At 40.3% G+C, this 14,841-nt stretch overlaps 1 protein-coding gene across 2 annotated transcripts in view; it reads left to right on the plus strand.

Moving 5' to 3' along the window:
* The first annotated feature begins 468 nt into the window (after nt 1–468).
* The window catches only part of fibcd1b (fibrinogen C domain containing 1b), a 177,350-nt gene continuing 162,977 nt past the window's right edge, over nt 469–14,841 (plus strand). The window contains exon 1 of one of the 2 annotated variants that reach the window (XM_011481524.4): nt 469–1,340. In XM_011481524.4, coding sequence (XP_011479826.1) covers nt 1,269–1,340 — 72 coding nt within the window. In that variant the 5' untranslated portion in view covers nt 469–1,268. The remainder of the gene's footprint in view (nt 1,341–14,841) is intronic. The other variant, XM_004074532.5, reaches the window with a different exon arrangement.

The following is a 14,841-nucleotide window of genomic DNA, read 5'->3' on the forward strand; positions in this document are numbered from 1 at the left end:
ACGCTTAGCAGGGTTTACCCCACACTCCCCCACATTCAAACTGAGAGCTTTCTATTTGATGGAGATGCAGTTTGGGGAGATTTTCTCAGCATTTCTCCTTGTAAAATCTTCAGATGTGTCCTTTTCTTTTTTGCAAACCAACCTCTGAAGTCACCTGAACAGGTCACTTGTTTTTTTTTAAAAAAAAAAAAATAACTGTTGAGAGTTTAAACCTTTCTTTTTACAAAATAACTGTTTAAATTCCGTGTTATTTCTTTTCCACGCAATTGTGAGTATTTTGAGTAAACCACTATAACCTACTTCCTTTTTTCCCCCTGAACAGCACTCAAGAGAAGGATGTTAAAGGATTTTTACATTTCTTTAACTCCAGGAGGTAATATTTATTCTCTTCTATTGAATTTAGTTTTTCTTTGTAATATTTGCTGCTGTTTTGGGAGAGGAGGGTACACGGTGCTGAGGAATTGGAGGTGGTGAGGCAGCGGCAGAGTAATCGGCGGCATAGGAGGTGGTGAGGCAGCGGCACAGTAATCGGCGGCAGGGTGGTACAGAGGAGGAACGCTGCCTCGGAGCGCGTCGCGCATACCGAAGGGAGCTGTTGACTGACAGTCGGAGGAACGGAGCGCCCCGTGCGGCTCAGGAGCAGAGCGCGCTAATCTCCCCGCAGCCGTTTCTGTCAAACAGCAGCCACACCAGACCGGCGCCAAAGGAGGCTCTCTCCAGCACACAAGCTCGACGCAGGAGTCAGAAAAGGACGCGGCCGCTTTTGCGCGCCTATCCCATCCTGTCTGCGCCCGTGAACGCGGAGCAGCTCTACGTTTAAAACTATCCTAGGAGCGGACGGACGAAGAGGTCAGGCTGCATTCATCGGTCCAAGACGATTTCTGTGAAATTCCTTCCTCTGGAGTAAAAAGACTACCCTCTGTGTTGGATAAATGGTGGCTGTTCTTCTTTTTTGCGTTTTCCTGTGAAAATGACATTTTTAAAACATTTTTGAGTCAGATTAAATACAAAAGTGGAAAAAGACAAACTAAATGCATCCTTTTAGGCTGGATTAAAGGATAGAGATTCAGGAAACTCTCGGAAAGGATTTTGAGTCTCATTTTGGGGCGCAGTGTTTGTGCCATTGATTTTTCTTACACCATTCTCACACCTTCAGCCCAGTTTTCACATGGAGTAGGCTCAATCCCTGCTGAAGACTTTGAAAGAGTGGGTTCATCCTTTGTCGCTTGGAACAAACAGGCAAGTCTGATGCGCAGTTTCTTCGTGGGATGGTAAATGACCGATGGGGAACCATGAACAGCTCTTCTGAACTCGAAGATGGAACTCGGAATAAAAACCAGGTATGTCTGCGTAACTCCAGTCGCGCCGCTGAGGAGTGCTGCTGCTGCAGCTGCTTGGCGCAGTGTTACCACGCTGAATTAGGTGGCGTGCCTCATCGGAGCTGCGCAGAGCAGTGGCTGCACAACACCCGCAGATCTCACGAGTCCGGCGTGTGAGTGCGTGAATGCCACAGCTAAGCTTTTTACAAATACGTGTTCAGGAGAGGCGCGCGGAAAATCACCGCACCGCAGTTTGCGCATCTCGATTGCACCTTTAACGCATTCCTCACATTTGTGAATTTAGGCAGTGAGGGGCTTGATGACTTTTTTTATTTTATTTTTTCTATTAAAGATAATTTTAATGAAGTCTGCATCCTTTTCAGTGAGTCTGCCTCCAGCTCGGAGGAGTTGGGGAAGGAGCAGACGTGATTTGTGTTTCAGTCAGTGTGGGAGTGTTACTTTGGGTGCGGGGGTGGGGTGGGCTGGGGGGCCCTCGATGTGTTTTTTCACAAGGTCAGTGGATGGTTATTGACGTCCCAAAAGGGAGAGGTATATAAGTGGATTAGGGCATCAAAAAGGCTGAAAGAAAATTCAGTTTGAATCCGCTGGATTTTGTTTCTGCAACATTTGGATTTTAAATTTAAAATATTGACTTTTGGTCAGAGTCCTATTTAAACCTTCTTGAAACACTTGTGTTGTTTCTTTAAGCCAATTCTTAGATTGTTCATGTTGGGATATATTTTTTGAGCAATACTCATTTTTTTGCCCAATTTAACCCATTTATGCTTTTTCCCTGAGTTAAAATAACCCAGAAAAAAAGTTAGCACCTTTTAAACCTTGGAGTTGGGTTAAAAACAACCCAAATTGGGTTATTTGTAACTATAGTGTTTTTTTTTTTTTTAGTGAGTTAGCATTTTAGCTCTTTTTTACAATCAGAACTTATATTTCAGAATTTTGATTTTTTTTTTTGCCCAAAAACCTTCATCTTAAATGCTACCCTCCACTTAAAGAAACAAAGAAACAAACTTTTATTCTCTTTAAATTATGTTTTTTTTCTTCCTTTAAACGTTATCTTACATATCGGAAAATACGTTTTTTTCTGATTTTTAACTGACTTATGAATTTGGTTAGTTTTTAAAAAAAGTTATTATCATGTTTCCTTTATTTTAAGCTTAATGACTCAAAATTCAGTTTTGAGAGAAGTAAAACAATTAAAAAATCAGAATTTTTAAAATGTTTTTTTTTTCTGATTTGTGGCCCTTATCACCTTCCACAGCTTTGGCTATGTGAAAAAAATCCAAAAAAGCAGAAAACTGTTTCTCTTTCAAATTAAAAAGAGGCATGACTCTTGTAAGTTCAGTCAAGGATAATTGGCCTGACAAGGTTTTTAAAGCTTTGACATTAGTCGAACATAGGACTATGTGTGTGCATGTTTGTAGGAGGGTACTATTTGTGGAATTGCATGCTGTCAAAAGTTATTTTAACAGTAATAAATGCTTTTTCGTCCATAAAACTTCCTTTTTTCTTCCATCACTGCATTCAAAACAGCAAAATAGCAAAAACGAATGTGCCCTCAGCTGCGCTTTGACGAAAAACCTTTTAGACGACTAAGTTTGATTTTTTTTCAGTGTGCAACAGTTAGAAAAGGAAACCTTCCGGCGCGGTTTTAGTTCTCCTGCAGATTTCTGAGTCACTTGTGGTCCTCTAAGCCGGGCCTCTGCTGGAGTCTTAGCTGCATTAGCATTGGTTGATCAAAGGTTGTAGTTAACTTGTTGTATGTGACTGTCGGCAGATTTTTATGTAACCTCTGATCTGTGGCAAGTGTTGCTTACAAGCTTCTTTCATTTCTTTATACTCAGTGGTCACAAAAACCTCAAAACTGTGTGTGTTGAGATTTCATGTATTCTTCATGTCCCCTGTAATGTAAGCATCTGTGTCTGAGACTGCTCAGCTCGCCTGGAAGAAAAAAGAAACTCAATGAGCTTGATTGGATTTTTTTTTCATGTTTCTGTTCTGAAAGACTCTGTGATGCTGAGTGGAAAGCTTGGAGGAAGAAGAGGCAAATGTGTCCCACAACTTGAACACTTACCGCAGATCAGACAGCATCAGGGGATGTGGGATGAGATGAGAGGTTGTGGGAAATGGGGATGGCTAATGCTCTTCTCTGTCCCCCTCCTCTCCAGTTTAATCTGTCTTCTCCCTCTCTTGCTGTTTTGCCATCGCACACAGACACACAAAAAAGCGCTTTCTCTCAGCCTTCTGCCTGTAATCTTCTACTGTCAGACCATGCCTTCATCTCCAAGCTGGAGCTGTTCACACAGACGTTTCACGTTTCAGACGCAAAAACGAGGGATCAGGTAACAGATCCCAGATAGTATTAAAATCATAAAAGATTTTTTGATAATTTGATGGTACTTTTGCTTTTTGATTGTCTATTATGCTCCCTCCTTTGCTTTTTTGTCTACAGACTATAACTAATGACTGTAAACAGACGGACAATAGGTGTGGTGACCCAGTGGTTTGTATTTAGCTGGATGAAATCCAGATAATTAGCTTAGTAGTAGCAGAGCCTGACAGTTGTTGGAACCCCCACGTTTGGTTATTCTAGAACAAAGGATTCAACATCATCTTTCAAGAAAAAAAAAAAAAAAAGCAATCTGATGATGAAGTCCATTGAAAATATTGTTGTTCACCTTTCAGCATGTCCCTTCAGGGGTCGCCACAGCAAATAATGAAAGATGATCCCTGTTGTACCGAAACACATAGATTGAAAAAAATAGAACAGTATATTTTTTTCTAGAGTATAGTACAAGCAGAACTTTTTACATTTAAATGAATTTAGAAAGCGGCCAAGTGGTCACTTCATGAGGTAACTTTAGTTTTCTATGTCTGAAAATCAAAAAGGTTTTCTTTTCTTTTAAGACTTTGATTGTGTCTGAATTCTCTCACCACCCACATTTTGTTGGGGTGTCCAAATCTACAAGTCCGAAATGCAGTGCCCTTAAAATTCTCCAGAAGTCTCAGCAAAAAAGCAGTATGCATCGATGCTCAATATATTGGCAAGTATGGACCCCAATGCATTGCGTTTGCGCAATTTTTCATTGTAGTTAGATTTATTTTGTATGAATTATCCAAGTTTCAGAATAAGAACACAGTGGATTCATCAACAGTTTTCTTACTATTAATTAGGTTTTGACTTTGAGAAATGGGTGACGTCATATTTGTTGTTTGAAAAAGTAGTGAGGATGTGTCATGATTTTGTTAAAATCCAGGGCACCGGATAGTATCGCACTATATAGTCTTTTAGGGGTTAGGGAGTTGATTGAAATTGGACATAGCCTTTGAACTTAACTTGTATATGAAAACGCAACCAAACGTATAGCAGATAAACTTAATAGTACAGTATTCCCCCCTTATTCTCAGGGATTAACCAGAGAACACACCGAATACGAAGAACCACCCCCCACCTGATGGCCGATCCTAACTCATCAAAAACCCGCCTGAAACATTTCTGAAGCTTTGTAAGACATTAATTAAAGTAATATTGGAATGTGGCTCAACAGAGAGTTTTTTGTTTTTAATCAGAGCAATAGACTGTACCGTATAGCGTACTTTATAACGCACAGTTATAGTGTGTCATTCTGTGCCTGAAAACCAGGAGCCCGTGTTTCCTCCTTCATCAGTTAAGCGTTAAAGGGCATCTTCTGAAGAGGCTGTTTTATCCATCAGTCATTCATTCGGATGATAATTACCCTCCCCGATTATCTTCTACAGCATTTTAGGTTATTTATTCGTCTGCTTCTGAGTCAACTGATGCCATTTCTTCGTGCAGGCACAAAATTCGTCTGGTAATGGTTCAGGAACCGGCGGTAATAACTTTGAAATATTCCTTAGCAGCCGGCAAGGAATCCAACAGACCGGCGTGCTCTTCATCTCCACTCCCCTCCTCCAGTGCAGCTCCTTCAAACGTAAAAGTCTCATACAAGCGTTTTAAGTTGTGCCTGAGTTTTTGTGACGAACATGAGGAGTCACAAGACTGAAAAACTTTTTGCAGCAAAAAAATCCCCACCTTCACCTACTCTGCTCCTCTGTTCAGTAACAAAAGATAATTTTGAATATCTTTCTAAAGTAGGAATGCAGTGTCTGTTACTGATTGTACAATAAAACCTGTTGTTAGCATTAGATTTAGTAAAGACCTTTTCACCAGATCAGAATAATCCACCACAGCTGCAAAGTTTTACCTATATTTAGGGCTGGCAATGGTACAACCACATACATGACTTAGTAACCCAAACAAAACAAAAAGTACAAATCTTATTTGTCCTATTTAAGATGTGGCAAAAGACTGGACTCGATGTCCATCCATGTTTTCATACCTTAATTTAACCAGGGGGATCTCATTGAGATTTAAAACCTGTTTTTCAAGGGAGCCCTGAGCAAAAATCAACAAAGATACAATGAATGTTAAAAAATTAGAACATTAGAACAGAGTTACGATGATTAAATAACATATAAATTAATTAGTCAAAGAAGCAGTCTCAAGTGCTCGTAATCTAGATTTAAAAGCATTTCTGTAGATAAGTTCTCTTAGTTTCAAGTCCTTTAGCAGCATATTCCACGAGGACGTAACGGAACTGGCAAAAGCCTTTTTCCAAAGCTCAGTGTATACAGAAAGAGTAGAAAGCAACAAATGGTTATTAGAACGCCAAGCATGGGATTTAACATATCGCAGTGTGCTTATATTACAAATGTAAGTAGGAAGGAGTCCAAGTACAGCTTTGTAAATAAATAAAATTGTACCAGTGAGTTAAGCGCCTGGTGGACAGAGAAGGCCATTACACTTTTGCTGACAGCGATGGGTCAAAGTACAGTACAGTTGGTGATGAACCTCAGGGCAGCATGGTCCACAGAATCAATCTTACTGAGACAATTGGCAGAGGCACTCATAGATCTCCATAATCTAAAATTGATTAAAAAAAAAAGGTTACAGCCAAGTTGAACCCAATGAATCCCTTTCGGGGTTGCTGGAGCCTATCCCAGGTACTGTTGGGCAAAAGTGGGAATCAATTTTTACAGTTTGTCGTGGGTTCGTAGACACTAACAGCTATACCTAGGGACAATATGAAAGAATCAATTCACATGTGATGTAGTTGTCCAGAAACCTCATGTTTACATTCAGCTTAAATCAAGTTGGCGCTAACAAGCTTTGCTAACAAAAAGGAAACAGTGACACAATGTAGAAAAATGTTTACACTGATCAAAGTGAACTTTTTCTGGTAAGTACTTCCTTTTGTAATCTTACACCTGTAACTACCACTCTACTTAGGGTTGGGCGATGTCCCTTAAATTGGCCGTTGACGATGTTTGCTGTCAACCATCGGGATGGACGATGATATCGTCGTGGGGGGGGGGCTATTTTTAATATTTCGGTCTTATATAATTGCTATTCGTTATTTTACTTTATTACTTTATTTATTTTATTTCCCAACTAATGACTCATCCGCAGTACTGAGGGAAATAACTTTAACAAAAAAAGTAACAAACAAACTAGAAAAGAAATGGTTTGCTCCCGCACTTAACTAGTCAAGTGGACCGGCGGAGCGCGGACTTACAGCTTTGTGTTTGAGGGGAAGGGGGGGGGGGGGGGGTGCTTTGTTACATGAGCGGTATGTGGGAGATTTAGAACTGCGATCCGTTCCGCAGCTCTAGGGGAACGGGCTACCGAACTCAGAACCGGGTCTAAAAGTGTGTGTCTGAGCAGAGGATCTTGAGCACACACACAGCGCTTTGGGGCGGTGTGAGCTTCAAAGCAGAAAGGCCGCTCAGTCCTTAGAAATCGTTCAAACAATCACGTGAATTTGTGTTTCGAGTCGTGTCCCGACTAAATAAAGGCTGATGTTATTCCCACATGTGTAAATGCAGCCAAGATGCAGATTGCAGCACCACCCAAAGCTAATGTTGTTAGCCCGTGTTAGCATACTGCTAATTCTGGCTTCTTTCCGGCTCCGTTTTTCAACAGAAAAAGCAATGACCACACGGATTAAAATTAAAACGATGAGCGAACAGGCGTTTCATAATAATCGTAACATTATTAAAAGCACGTTTAGAAGATCGTCTTGTTACAGAGCTGACATATCAATGTATAAAGCCGCTCGGCAACATTGTTTTGTATTGAATTGTTACATTCAATAAAGTTTGAGAAAAAAATAGCCGCTCGGCGGAACTGATATCCGCTTCCGGTTTTTCAAACCCTACTGCGCATGTGCGAATGATTTAGTCCGACCAAAAGTGTGAGCCATGTGAACGTTTTTTATATTCTGAAAACATTTTTCTGGAACCATGTACACGTTTGGATTCTAATCCGACCATTGATCCGGTCAAGATATTATTCACATGTAACCGCGGCTTATGGTGTCGACTCGCAGCGTGGCGGGGGCGTGGCATCACGATGGTGTCTCTCCATCGGGATGTCAGTCACCCATCACGATGGACGATGGAATCGTCCATCGGCACAACCCTAACTCTACTAGCTATTTATAGCCTATAGTGATTTTGCATTTGCTTTGGTTAATTCACAGACAAATGTCAGGTCAATTTTAAAACTAAAAAATGAAAGCTGAGACTAATTAAAGCGTTCATTATGTGTGTTTTAAATTCACAAAACATGATGCATGCCAACATGTTAGCCATTTCCAGTTTACCGTATCTGTTCCCTTCCTGAACACTCAGTACCTATGGCCAAAAAAAGCTATACATCTTGACTGGATGTAATCAATAACCCTTACCATCACCTCAGTTGTGTTTCAAGAAGCAATTTCCAGAAGAAAAAGATGAACCATGGCATTTTGGGCAAGTTACCTGTCTCAAGAACTCCTGTGCGAACACACATGGGTGATCCTTCATCTCATAATTAACAATATAAAGTTTAAATAGATGCAGCTGCCTGTAGAGCTAACAGATGACAGTTGGGATATAGAGAGAAAAAGTTAATTAAATTTAAAGCACATTTGTAAATATCATTATGGTTCATAGAAACAACAGATGTCAGCCTAAAGCTTAACCTCACTGGAGTTTGTTGAAAACGGCTTTGCAAATTACATGATTAAAAAACAACAACAAAACAATGCAAAGTGATGAACTCTGTGTTTTACATTAAAAGTTTGATTAATTGCTCAGCCATGTTAATGAGAGTCATAATAGTCTCTAATAAGCTGGTACAAGATGTATTGTAAAGATTGGGAGGGTTATTAAAAATAGCGCTGGCAATTTGTGTGAAGACTGCTGTTGCTTTTTGTGGGTTTTTTAACCTTCGTGTGCCGGTTTTTGAGGGTATCCTTTTCAAAGTAATGAACCTGCTGAGCCGAGGTATATGTGGAAGTGCGGGCTTTTGGAAAAAAAACACAGCAAAGAGACTCCCCCGGTCCGCTGGGCCTGTGATTTCCCTGTGGGGGGTCATGCTGTGCAGGAAGAGCAACTCTTAAAACCTTCAGCTTTCGTTTCCCTTGGCCTCCTCTTGGTGGCTGGCATGAAGGAAACATCCGCAAGCAAATATTATAAAGCCCCCAAAGTGCTTCATCATCCTGTCACATCCCATAGTGGATGATAGCATGGAGCAGGGGGATACAATGAGATGTACAATTTCAATACAATTTGATTGTGTAAACATTAACAAGGTAATACAAAAGCCTCAGAATTATTCATTTATGCCAAGGTTTTTCTTTTTTTTCTTTATCATCTTTTAGAAAAATGAGGAACGTTCTCCACACATTTGAGCTTCACCAAATGAGCTTTGATGTTAATTGTTAAACATTTTCCTTTCTTTGGTGAATTTTGTATATGTTAGCATGGCAAAGAAGGTAGAGGTGAATCAAGATAAACGTGATTCTAATCGAGTGTTTGACAGAATAAGTACTTTAATGTTTTTTTTTTGGTCATTTTTTTTGTAGTTTTTTTTTTTGTAGCAGTTTATTAGCTATGTAAATCACAAGAGTGACAATGGTGTTAATTACCTGTTTTGTGATTTGTAATAAAAAATATCGCAGTCAGGTTTTCCCAAATGACAAACAATATGCACTTAATTTTCTGAAATAACGTTTTGCCCTCTAACAAAGTGAAAATGTCCTTCATCTTTGTCATTTAATTTTATTAATACATAGTTTTTTTTAATGATCTGCACTCGTGATGGTAAAGTATAAAAAATTGGTTAGAAATTAAGAAAACGATTATGATAAGTATGTGAAAATAAAAACAAAAACTAAATGGTTTGGTAAAGCATATTATGGGTGGAAATATATAAATTTCCTTCATCCCACCCATTTTTAAGCATTTAAATTGCTTTTGACAAACTTAATATGTAGTGGATTAATTGTGTCATGTAGTGAAGTGGTTAGAGCTAATATGTCTATTTATGATTGAAACTAATTAGAAATGAATTATTTCTATGCGTATGTGAATGTATGTGTGTGTATATGCCATATATCTACTCTACATATATTCACATTTTCCAATCCTTACTTTGATATATCAATGCATACATATATATATTTCTGTTGTTTGTCTCCTTTTTTTTTATTTATTGCTTGAAAAAAAACCTATTTCAATCCAATACAATCTCGTCCAAAAATATTAGAAATAAATGTGTTCTAAGAAAAAAGTATCTTCGTATTGGAAATGGGAACAGGTGTTTTTTTTTCCTAAAGATACCTGTTGTCGCAAATTAGAATCAAAATGATTTTATGTGCGATTGTCAAATTAACCATCTCAACCTAATTTAGCATCTGTTTAAATGCAGAAACATCATGAGTGCATATTTTTTTCAGAATAGAAATATTTCAGGCATCAAGGAGTTAATGACAAAGGCTCCTGTAAGCAACCAGACGCGATGAGAATGGAACAAGGGGGATCACAGCAAGCAAACGAGCAGAAAAAAGGGTTTGCTACAGGGAAGCATGGGCTGCACGGTGGGACAGTGGTTAGGCCACGGTTCGAATCCCAGCTGGGATATTTAGGGCCCGAGCACGGAGTGCAAGGACCCTATTGTAATTCGAATGTTTATTATTAGGGCCCGAGCACGGAGTGCAAGGACCCTATTGTATCTGTTAGGTTTATTAGGGCCCGAGCACGAAGTGCAAGGACCCTATTGTATCTGTTAGGTTTATTAGGGCCCGAGCACGGAGTGCAAGGACCCTATTGTATCTGTTAGGTTTATTATTATTATCATTTTTCTTCTGCCGGAAGAATCGCATTTTTGAGGCCTTTAACATACCCCAAAACTCACCAAATTTGGCACACACATCAGGAGTCGCGAAAAATTTCGTATTTTATGGGAAATTGGCATGGGTGCGCAAAAATGGCTCGACAGCGCCACCTACAGTGACTTTTGTCCCGACGCCCCGCATACGCTTTAACGTACAAGCTTGATTTTTACAGGGCATGTTCTTCAGATGGAGACCTACAAAAAAGTCTGAAAGGACCCACCTGTCACTCGCACAGGAAGTCTGATATATTGAGGTCAATATGTCATTTTTGCTCTATTTTGGACATTTGCAGGCCTCCTTCTAGAACGAACTCCTCCTAGAGATTTGTGAATAATGACTCCAAACTTTGGTTTTGTAAACTAAACACATGTCCGATGTTAAATTGCAAAGCTTTTAAGTTTTTACAGAAGTTTGTGGTCGTGGCGGCGCGTAGAAATTTGACGTTGTTTCGAAAACACGCCATGAAAAGAAAAATGGCCATAACTCAGCCATGCATATTCCAATCTGATCCAAAATTGATATGCATGATTGTAGTCTGACTCTGAACACATCTGCAGTGAAAGAATCCGGAAAAAGTGTAGCGCCACCTGCTGGCAAGATGAAATGACATGTTTTACTTGGAGCATCACTGCTCTGAGTAGGATGAGCCGACACACCTGAAAATGACATCCACCTGTTGAAAAGCCATTGAAGTTTACTCTGACAAAAAACCATAACTTTCAATGCGGGGGTGTGGTCGTGACAGAGCGGCAAAGTTGGGCATCTCGCCATGCACACAAAAGTTGCTCTCACGTGCACATTCCTTGTCCAATCTCACTGAAATTCAATGGATATGATGAAGCTTCTATTCTGAACCCATGGATATGACAATCTTGGACGAGTTCTATAGCGCCACCTAGTTATTGCATTGGGCACATTCTGCCCTGTATTTTCTCTTTGCTTTGTCTGATGTGCATGAAATTAAAACTGGAGATACTCAGAAGAGTCCTCTCTCATAATCTGAAGTTTCATGGGTGTACACCTGACGGTGCCTGCGTAACAGGAAGTGGTCGATTATGTGCACCCAAATAATAGAAATTTATTATAAATCAGCCGTTTGTCTCAGGAAGCTGAGATTTCAGAATTAGATGCCTTTAATAACCTCCAGCTTTGATATGTAACACAATAGGGTCTATGAGAAACTTCATACCTCTTTTTTTCCTATGCAATTTTGGACTGAACAAAGATTTTTAGCATAAATTCTGTTTAGGTTATCAGCACCAAAGACTACACTTTAATAGGCATTTATGTGCTACTGCTTCCTAATTTTTTTCAGAATGATTGAAGTTACAGGTGACATCTTAGAGAGCATTACATCCAAAAAGGTCCGAAAACGTCTTTTTAGGCAAAACTACAAACACCTATTTTTTTTCATAACTTAATCATCATATATCAACACCATTTATTTTTTTAAATGTAGGGATCTGTGTTTGCTGCCTTCCATATTTTTTTCAGAAGTCCAGGTGAAACAGATGATTTAAAAAAAATCCTGATTCATCCCAAAACCTGTGCTTTTTCCGTCTGGACTCCAAACAAGTGTGTTTTAAAATTACTTATGCTTCAATTATCCACACCAAGTTTCACACGCATATAGCTGAACATGTCTAAATGCTTCTTGAATATTCTTTACAGATATAAAATGAACTGGTCAACTGTAGGATGTCATTTCCTCTTACATGCTTCAGTCTTTTCCTCATGCTGCAGCCTGCACCTCAATATGCCCTGTTGCTGGAGTCAAATTTCACACCCCACCCCACCCCCCCCACACACACACACCAGCTGCCTGTTCATATGCTAACTAACCCAGAAGTGAGGTGACAATAGTTTAGACACAAGAGGGAGGGCAGACTGCTTTTTCATTTGTTTTGTATGTCTTTCATAGATTTTTATGAATAATCATTGCTTTTCTAGTCATGTAAAATGCAATTAACTTAATATTTTATCTTTTTTTTTTTACAAACAAAACATATGAATGTGCTCCAAAACAAAACCCAACTCTCAGTACAGTTCTACAGATGTAACATAAGACTTAGACAGTAAATGTCTCTTTTATCCTTTTTTAATCAATGCTGCAACTTCTTTTCCTTAATATAAATCCAATGAAATTAAACTACAAAACCAAAAAACACAACGTATAGCAAATTTCTCTAAATAAATTATGTGTATATACAATATGTAGCACTTTTAAACAAAATAATAACAAATCCTTCCAATACAAGCACAGAAAAATGGAACACAAAATTTAAAACCCAAATTTGAAATGGCAATTTTAAAAAGATAATTTTTTCAGCCTGCTAAAAGTGCACAATTGTAAAAGCTCTTTTATATAGACAACTGTTTGGTTGCTTAGAGCTCTAAATATAAAAACAATGCCTTTATGGACGTGGCACGGATGGCACGGATGTTCAGCAGGGTAAACCCCAGGAAAGCGGCGGGACCTGATGGAGTTCCCGGAAAGGTTCTGCGGGCCTGCGCCGATCAACTCTCCCAGGTCTTCACAAAAATCTTCAACCTGTCGCTAGCTCAGGCTTTCATCCCTGCTTGCCTGAAGTCATCCACTATCATCCCGATACCCAAAAAGTCCTCATCCACAGCCTTCCTCACGGACTTCCGCCCAGTTGCACTCACTGCTGTCATCACAAAGTGTCTGGAGCGGCTGCTCCTGGGACACATCAAAGACTCCCTCCCTCCAATCTTCGTCCCCCACCAGTTTGCTTACAAAGCAAACAGATCAACGGATGATGCCATTTCCATCACCCTCCACACTGCGCTGAGCCACCTGGAACACAGAGACACCTACGCCAGGATGCTCTTTGTGGACTATAGCTCAGCCTTTAACACAATCATTCCTGACATTCTGGTCAACAAACTGTCTGAACTAGGACTCCACCCACTCACCTGCTCGTGGATCAAGGACTTCCTGACAAACAGACCACAGACAGTCAAACTTGACCCCCACCTCTCCTCCACCCGGACGCTGAGCACAGGCTCCACACAGGGATGTGTGCTGAGTCCTCTGCTGTACACACTGTACACAGCAGACTGCAGACCAGCCCACACCAGCAACACCGTGGTGAAGTTTGCAGACGACACTACTGTGGTGGGGCTGATCTCTGGGGACGACGAGACGGCCTACAGAGACGAAGTCCTGAAACTCTCAAGGTGGTGTCAGGCTAATAACCTCATCCTGAACACCACCAAGACCAAGGAGATCATCCTGGACTTCAGAAAAAACAGAACAGATCCACCCCCACTCTACATCGATGGAAACTGTGTGGAGAGGGTCCACAGCTTCACCCTCCTGGGCACCACCATCTCTGCTGACCTCACATGGTCTAACAACACCATGACTGTCATCAGGAAGGCCCAGCAACGCCTGCACTTCCTGAGAAAACTTAGGAGGAACGACGTCAGCCAGGAGCTGCTGGTAACGTTGTACCGCTCAACCATTGAGAGCATTCTGTCCTATGGCATCACAGTGTGGTTTTCCCACTGCACTGAAGCAGAACGGCAGAGTCTCCAGAGAATGGTAAAGACAGCGCAGAGGATCATCGGCTGCCCCCTCCCCTCACTGAAGGACATTTACCAGTCTCGCTGCCTCAGCAGAGTGACTAGCATCACCACTAACTCCACCCATTCTGCTTTCCCTCTGTTTGAACTGCTGCCCTCTGGAAGGAGGTACAGGTCCATCAGAACCAGGACAAACAGACTAAGAAACAGCTTTTTTCCACAGGCAATTATCATACGGAATGCACATACGTCCACCAACCACACCTCACTCTAATTTTACTACAATGCGTGCAATATCCTGACTGTCTAACCGGGTCACTGTGCAATAACTTGATATTTATTAAGCTGTGCTCACAGCAACTCATGTAATTCCATTCTATTTTATTCACAAATATTTAATATTTAACAGTTTCTGTCCATATTGTTCATTTTTTGTTAAGAGTTGTAAATACAGTATTTCTTTTTCTATTCTATTTTTATTTTTATTTTATGTAACTCCTTCACTCCAAGGCTGCTGCAATTTCATTGTATCCCCATGTACAATGACAATAAACGATTCTGATTCTGATTATATCACTTAGACACAGATGGAGAACCATATCAACTGGATTGGTAACAGCAACAACCACCGACCAAGCCGGCAAGCCCTGGCAGAAAAGATCCCCACAAGAAACACTGCAGGCTGTTCCATAAAAAATATAGTTTTACCATTGCCT

This window comes from Oryzias latipes, chromosome 12 (assembly GCF_053564925.1).
Source record: "Oryzias latipes strain Hd-rR chromosome 12, Olatipes_Hd-rR_3.1".
Classification (NCBI taxonomy): domain Eukaryota; kingdom Metazoa; phylum Chordata; class Actinopteri; order Beloniformes; family Adrianichthyidae; genus Oryzias; species Oryzias latipes.